At 47.2% G+C, this 7,707-nt stretch overlaps 1 protein-coding gene across 1 annotated transcript; it reads left to right on the forward strand.

Annotated features, from left to right (window-relative positions):
• The first annotated feature begins 5,510 nt into the window (after nucleotides 1-5,510).
• On the forward strand, nucleotides 5,511-6,941 carry LOC139250117 (probable G-protein coupled receptor 139). The gene is made up of 2 exons (XM_070872684.1): nucleotides 5,511-5,580; nucleotides 6,022-6,941. The coding sequence occupies exons 1-2, from the start codon at nucleotides 5,511-5,513 to the stop codon at nucleotides 6,939-6,941; spliced, it is 990 nt and encodes a 329-aa protein (XP_070728785.1).
• Nucleotides 6,942-7,707: the final 766 nt, after the last annotated feature.

Raw genomic sequence — 7,707 nt, forward strand, 5'->3', positions numbered from 1 at the left:
ACTGGAGGAGCAAGATCATCTATATTTTAAGTGTAGGGCAGCACCAGTACTGGAGAAACACGGTCACCTCTAATGTAAATGTAGCTGCCAGCAGTACCGGAGGAGCACGGTTACCTCTCGTATAAAAGTAGTGGTGCGAGCATAAATGGTGAGGCACGGTCACTTCTAATATTAGTATAGATGTCACTCATACAGGAGTGGAACGTTGACAGCTAGTATAAGTGTGGGTGCCAGCAGTACCGGATCACTGGTACCTTCAGTGTAAGAGCAGTGCATCAATTGTATCAGAGGAACACTGTCACCTCCAGAGTAAGTTCTGAGCAGCACCAGTACAGGAGGTGCAAAGTCACCTCGAGTGTAAGTACACTGTACAACCAGTATAGGAGGAGCATGGTCACCTCCAGTGTAGAGGCAGTAGTACAGGATGAGCAGTGGCACCTCCAGTGTAGGTGCAGGGTATCAGTAATATAGGAGCAGCACGGTCACTTCCAGTGTAAGTGCAGGTACCAATCGTGTAGGAGGAGCACGGTCACCTCCAGTGTAAGTGTAGGTACCATTACTACAGGGTGAGCAGTGACACCTCCAGTGTAGGTGCAGGGTACCAGTAGTACAGGAGGAGTACGGTCACGTCCAGTGTGAGTGCAGGGTGTCAGTAGCACAGGCTGAGCAGTGTCACCTCCAGTGTATGCGCAGGGTACCAGTACTACAGGATGAGCTGTGTCACCTCCAGTGTAAGTGCTGGCTATCAGTAGTAGAGGAGGAGCATGGTCACCTCCAGTGTAAGTGAAGGACACCAATACTACAGGATGAGCTGTGTCACCTCCACTGTAAGTGCAGGCTATCAGTCGTAGAGTCGGAGCTTGGTCACCTCCAGTGTAAGTGCAGGGTACCAGTACTTTAGTGGGAACAGGGTCACCTCCAGTGTAAGTGTATGGTACCAGTGGTATAGGAGGAGTACGGTCACTTCCAGTGTAACTGCAGGGTATCAATAGTATAATAGGAGCACGGTCACCTCCAGTGTAAGTGCAGGGTAACAGTAGTACAGGATGAGCAGTGGCAGCTCCAGTGTAAGTGCAGGGTACCAGTACCACAGGATGAGCAGTGTCACCTCCAGTGTAAGTACAGGGTACCATTAATAACGGATGAGCAGTGTCACCTCCAGTCTAAGTGCAGGGTATCAGTAGTACAGGAGGAGCACGGTCACCTCCAGTTTAAATGCAGGGTACCAGTACTACAGGATGAGCTGTGTCACCTCCAGTTTAAGTGCAGGCTATCAGTAGTAGAGTCGGAGTTGGTCACCTCCAGTGTAAGTGCAGGGTACCAGTACTATAGTAGGAACAGGGTCACCTCCAGTGTAAGTGCATGGTACCAGTGGTATAGGAGGAGCACGGCCAACTCCAGTGTAAATGTAGCATTAGATCGTGGCCCCCCGACCTGCGAGAGAACAGCTCCGCAGTTCGGGCTATAAACGAGTTGGAGCGGCCGGCCTGCGACATCGTTGCCCCCCGACGTGCGAGAGAACGGGCTGTAAAAGAGCTGGAGTGGCTGGGCTGGGACATCGTGGCCTCCAACCTGAGAGTGAAAAGCTCCGCAGGTCGTGTTATAAAAGAGCTGGAGCAGCATACCACTTCAAACTCCAGCGCGAGCTGCTCCAAGGATTTTGAGATGGGCGACTGGGTGACGTCATCAAAACCCTGGTCGCCGTTTTAGGGCGTGAGCAGGAACATCGGTAAGACCCAGGTACAGAGGAATGGGAAGGTCGGGGCGGGGGAGCGGCATGTGTTTGGGGCGGAGGTTCGACAGATGCTGGTACAGGGCCCAGAAGAGCTGCGGGCCAAGGGACAGCACCGGCCAGCCCACACTGCAAAATGTGTGCACAACAGGTCAGTGCAGCAGAGCAGGTCTCCAGTCGTCTTGGTTAACCCTTAAACTGGACTAAGACCTAGCTCTGTCAAGCCCGTGTGGTGGCTGGTGTGCAACAGTCACCACACGCCCAAAAAAAATATAATGCACAGGCATCTTCCTCCCCTTCAATTGGAGTTCAGGACTGAAACATCGTGTTTTTCATCGAAATACCTGTGAACCCGTGAATGCAAATCCTCCTCGTTCGAGGGACCGCTTATGACGAAAATTAGCTTTCACCAGTACCGTTGGATCAAGTTCACGTCTATTAAAAATGTCGTGGTGCGAGTAATAACGCATTAGCGCGAAAACCTCTAGTGTCAGTGTAGTTGCCACTAATACAGGAGTAGATCGGTCACAGGTAGTGTAAGTGTGGGTCGCAGCAGGACATGAGGTGCACACTCATTTCTAGTGTAGGGTGTGGTTTGGAGTCGCTGGCTAGGGAGCGGGGTTTGTGGCGGGGACCGAAGACAATTAATTGGTTGGAGGAAATTTGTGCTGATCCCGTACTGGATGTCGGACATGCAGTGACAATGGAGGATTCGGCAGAGTTGGTGATGAGGTAGTGCTGGGTGTCGTCAGTGTGCGGACTCCGGAATCACACCATCACTTTTCACATGTACACCTCTCTCTAGTGTGTTCCGCCAGTACTGGAGGAGCACGCTCACCTCTAGTGAAGGTTGACAGCTACCAGTAACTTAGCAGGAGCACGGTCACATATTATGTAATTACAGAATACCACTAGCACTGAAGATTAATCACCTGTGGTGTGTGCCGGAGAACCACTTGTGCAGGAGGAGCCCATGCATAGCTAGTGTCAGTGGAGGTACAGCACTAGTTCCGTAAGAGCACTGTCAATACTCGGAGAAGTGTACTGTTACCGCTATTCCCACCGAGGCACGTTCAAATGTAGGCACGCTAGTAAAAGCTTCAGGGCATGGACACTTCTATTATACTTGAAGGGTGCAAGTAGTACCGGAGCATCACAGTAACCCCTCGTGGAAGAGCAGGGCACCACCAGTACTGAAGCAGTATACTCAGCTCAAGAGTAAGAGCAGGGCCCCACCGGTACAGTAGGAGCAATTTAACCTCTAGCATAAGTGCAGAGTAACACCTGTTTAGGAGGAGCACAGTTACCTCCAGTGTAAACGCAGGGCCCCACTGGTACAGAAGGAGCATGGTCACCTCCAGTGTAACTGCAGGGCACTCCTCATACAGGAAGCGCACCTTCACCTCCAGTGTAATTGCAGTGCACCAATTGTACAGAAGGAGCACGGTTACCTCCAGTGTAAGTGCAGGGCACCACTGATACAGGAGGAGGATCGTCAACTCCAGTATAAATGTCGGTTACCACTTGCACAGAAGCAGCATGGTCACCTCTATTGTAAGTGCACAGTAACAGTAGTATAGGAGGAACAGTGTCAGCTCCAGTTTAAGTGCAGCGTAGCAGTATTATAGGAGGAGGTTTGTCACCTCCAGTGTAAGTGCAGGCTACCATTAGTGCCGGAGGTGCACTGTCACATCTACTGTAGGTTAGGTGCCACCAGTACAGAAAGCGCACGCTCACCTCCAGTTAAAGTGCAGGGTAGCACTTGTTCAGGAGAAGTACGGTCACCTCCAGGGTAAGTACACGGTGCCATTATTTCAGGAGGAGCATCGTAAACTCTACTGTAACTGCAGTGTACCAGTTGTATAGGAGGAGCATGGTCACCTCCACTTTAAGCGCAGGGTAACACCAGTACAAGAGGAACAATGTAATCTTGTGTAAGTGCAGGGCACCACTTGTACCGGAGGAGTAGGTCACCTCCAGTGTAAGTGTAGTGTCACCACGAGTACAGTAGGAGCAATGTCACATCTAGTGTAAGTATAGGGTACCACCAGTGTAGGAAGAACACAGTCACCTTTCGTGTAAGTGCCAGGCACCACCCGTACAGTACAAGTATGCTCACCTGTAGTGTAGGTGCAGGTACCAGTAGCATAGGAGGAGCAGGGTAACCTCTAGTGTAGCCGGAGGTACCACCACTACAGGAGGAGTATGGTCATCTCCAGTGTAACTACAGGGTAGCAGTAATATGGGAGGAGCAGAGTCATATCTCGTGTAGGTGCAGGTAGCAGTTATCGAGGCGGAGCACTGTCACCTCTGGTGCAAGTGGAGGGTTCCAGTAGATTAAGAGGAGCAGGGTCGCCTCGAGTGTAGCTGGAGGTAAAACCACTACAGGAGGAGGAGGGTCACCTCGAGTGTAAGTGTAGGGTCCAAGTAGTATAGGAAGAGCACAGTCATGTCTAGTGTAGGTGTAGGGTACTAGTAGTACAGCGGGAGCCTGGTCACCTCTAGTGTCAGAGCAGGGTACCAGAATTATAAGAGCAGCTGGTTCACCTCCAGTGTAGGTGTAGGCTACCAGTAGTATAGGAGGAGCAGGGTCAACTCTAGTGTAAGTGCAGGTTACCAGTAGTATAGGTGGAGTACAATCAACTCTAGTATTGTTGTCGCATACCAGTAGTATAGGAGGAGCATGGTCACCTCTTGTGTAAGTGCAGGGTACCAGTAATATAGGTGCAGCACAGTCACCACATGTATAGGTGTATGGTATGAGTAGTGTAGGAGGAGCAGGGTCAACACTAGTGTAAGTATTGGTACCACCAGTACAGGAGGAATCCAGTCATCTGTAGTGTAGGTGTAGGTAGACACCAGTACAGGAGGAGCAGTGTTGCCTCTTGTGTAGGTGTAGGGTTCTAGTAGTATAGAAGGAGCACGGTCAACTCTAGTGTAGGCGTAGGTGTCACCAGTACAGGAGGAGCAGGATCACCTCTAATATAGGTGTAGGTACCACGAGTACAGGAGGAGCAGGATCACCTCTAGTGTAGGTGTAGGTGACACGAGTACAGAAGGAGCAGGGTCACTTCTAATATAGGTGAAGGTAACACAAGTACAGGAGGAGCAGTGTAACATCTAGTGTAGGTGTACGTACCACCAGTACAGAGGGGTACCTTCACCTCTGTTGTAAGTTCAGGTTGCCAGTAGTGTAGCAGGAGCACCGTCTCTCTGGTGTAAGTGCCAGGCACAACTAGGACCGGAAAACGACCGTCAACTCGAATGCTGTTGGACTATTTTACCAACTGGACGAGTTGGTGCACGAGGAGTGAATCAAGGACAGTTTCCGGACAATTACTACCAGAGGAGCAGCATTCACCAGGCGTGTCGGAAAAAAACAAAGGGGGACTTGAAAAGTTTGTGAAGTGTTGCCACCCCTTCTGCCTTTAATAAGGGGGCACTTGATTATTGTTGTCTACAAGCATAACTGTAGGAATAGGGTCGCACAAATAGTGGGAGATTTCACATTCTACTTGTGAACAATAAATTAATTATCTAATTTTTAAACTGTCCAATAACAATTTGACACATTCTCATAATTTGATATTTCAGACAAGAAAAACAATCTAATTACGTCTGTTTGTTAACTGCCTGTAAATAATGCTAATTATGATTTATCATAATTGAACCCCTGGCGGATTGATGTGAGAATAAATATAGAATCCCTAACACAGCATCCGCCCAGCGCTATACAGAGTATTTCAGCCCCGAAAGGATTCATCCATTCTCTCAGAAAATGGGGCGACCAGCTATTCTACTTTTAAAAGAGATTTATTTCCCGATTCTCGCTGCCGTTGGTGTCCCTGGTGAGCTATTGTAACGTGTTTTTTTTTGTTAATCGGTGTTAACTGTCTCACTGTTCAGATTGCACGATTGGACAAAGTAACGTGTAACCCTGATGTCAGTACATTCAGCATTGACTGGAACAACACATGAACCATGTGTTCAATGTTCCCGTGTTACCCTTAACATGATAACCTTAATGAAGTTAAATTGTTATTTGAAGCTCCAGCACAATGATCGTAGCAGATTGTTTGCTGCTCTTGTCACCCCGTGCAGAGTGAGCGGTGCAGCGCCTCATTAAAATGTGTCAGTGGGTTTCACAGGTAATGGCTCTAATAGTAATGCAGTTCTCACCTTCCTCCTTGGTGATAATCGTACTGAAAGGAATAAAATGCTGTCAACTTGTATATCCATGTATATTTCAATCAGATACTGGAATATTATGTCTCTCTTCTCTCTCACAGCGAACTTGGTGACAATTGTGATTCTCTCCCGAGGAAACTGTGGCCTTTCCAAATGTATCTCTGTCTACATGGTGGCCATGGCGACAGCTGATCTACTGGTAATGATATTTAACGTAATATTGTATTATATTTTAAGTTATCACTTTCCACTTTCCTTCCTGTCCCATACTCGCGTGTGTAAACTCATTTTATTCATGAATGTTGTCACTTTCGATTGGTCTGTTTGGTTCACTGTCTCCTTCACATTTGACCGATTTATAGTTATCTGCTGCCAGAAGTTTAAAGCAAAACATTGCACCGACATAACTGCAATTGCAGTTATAACAATGTTCTCTGTTCTGGTATTATTAAAGGATATCCCCGTATTCTTTGCATATGAAACAGAGATAATATTTAACAATGTAGAGTGGGGCTGCCGATCAAATGTACATTTTTTTTCTGCACCTCTAGGTGTAGCGTACCTCTGGTTTCACAGCACATGGCGAGTTTGGCTTCCTTTTACTTTAGTGGCCTTATTTAATTATTTCACCGTCAGACGTATTTTACTGGCCAGCAGAGCCCGAAAGCGACTCAAGAGTCACAGTAGTGAGAACCATAGCGACCCGGAGATGGAGAACCGAAGGAAATCCATCATTTTGCTATTTGCTATATCGGGCAGTTTTATACTGCTGTGGCTGACAACTGCTGTGAGTTTTGTAACCACCGGACTCTCAAACACCACTTATTACCGAGGCGACCGCACAAACCCAGCCTATATCGCGACGGAAACCGGAGATATGTTGAAGCTTTTGAGTTCCTGTCTGAACACGTTTATTTATTCAGCAAGCCAGAGGATGTTCAGAGAAGAGCTGAAAACGGTGCTGAAATCTCCATGGACACTGATTCTAGGATCGTTGAAACATGAAAGAAAGCCGAAGTAGAGTGTCGATTGTGATATATCATCTTCCAGCTTAGACTGATAACATATATATAAGGATGGTTGTTGTAAAAACTCACAAACACGACAATATTTGCTGCGCTTTGTAGCATTTAACGCCAACGTGGACCGTGGGTTTCCACAGTTCTTTGCTGGAGTTACCCCTCTCAAATAAGGACATTCACTCTTAAGTGTAACACGTGTCAGCGCTGATGTGAACTTTAATACTGGAATATAATAGTTGGTCAATGGCTTTGCTATCTGATCCTGCGAGGACTGTAATCAATTCTGCCCTATATTCACCAATTTTAGCGATTCTTTTGTGCTTTGCAAATCCCGCTCCCCTTACATTTCTGTCAGGTTTGATGAAAATGTTGCTCTGTGTGATTGCAGCTGGACCGACCGCTTCATCCCGTCTCCTGACATTAAGCAGCTGTGCCGCTGTCTCCTTCACAATGTTGGGATGCTGCACCATTTTTAGAATTTTATCTTGGGTTGCCTCGTTCCACCTGTTTATTTTTTACTGACGTCTAGATTAATGATAAATAATTGATGTCTGCCCAGCAATGTTAGATAAATGTGTTGCGTGCTGTTATTAGATGTATTCTTTAATCTGCGTGTTATTGATCTGAATCAGCGACCCTGCAAACTGGTAAAACAGTGTAAGAAATAAAAACATATAATCAGGGCATTTCAGACAAGGATTAGTAATCAGTGATTTCAGATATGTATGTGGAATAAGCCGTTGTTTTTTTTTGGTACACAAGTAG

Source organism: Pristiophorus japonicus, unplaced genomic scaffold (assembly GCF_044704955.1).
Source record: "Pristiophorus japonicus isolate sPriJap1 unplaced genomic scaffold, sPriJap1.hap1 HAP1_SCAFFOLD_35, whole genome shotgun sequence".
Lineage (NCBI taxonomy): Eukaryota > Metazoa > Chordata > Chondrichthyes > Pristiophoridae > Pristiophorus > Pristiophorus japonicus.

What these genes read in the sequence shown, in the direction of transcription:
- LOC139250117 (XM_070872684.1), top strand. Translation starts at nt 5,511, where the DNA reads ATGGGGCGACCAGCTATTCTACTTTTAAAAGAGATTTATTTCCCGATT. An exon ending in CGCTGCCGTTGGTGTCCCTG is followed by an intron (nt 5,581 to 6,021) that starts GTGAGCTATTGT and finishes TCTCTCTCACAG; the next exon opens with CGAACTTGGTGACAATTGTG.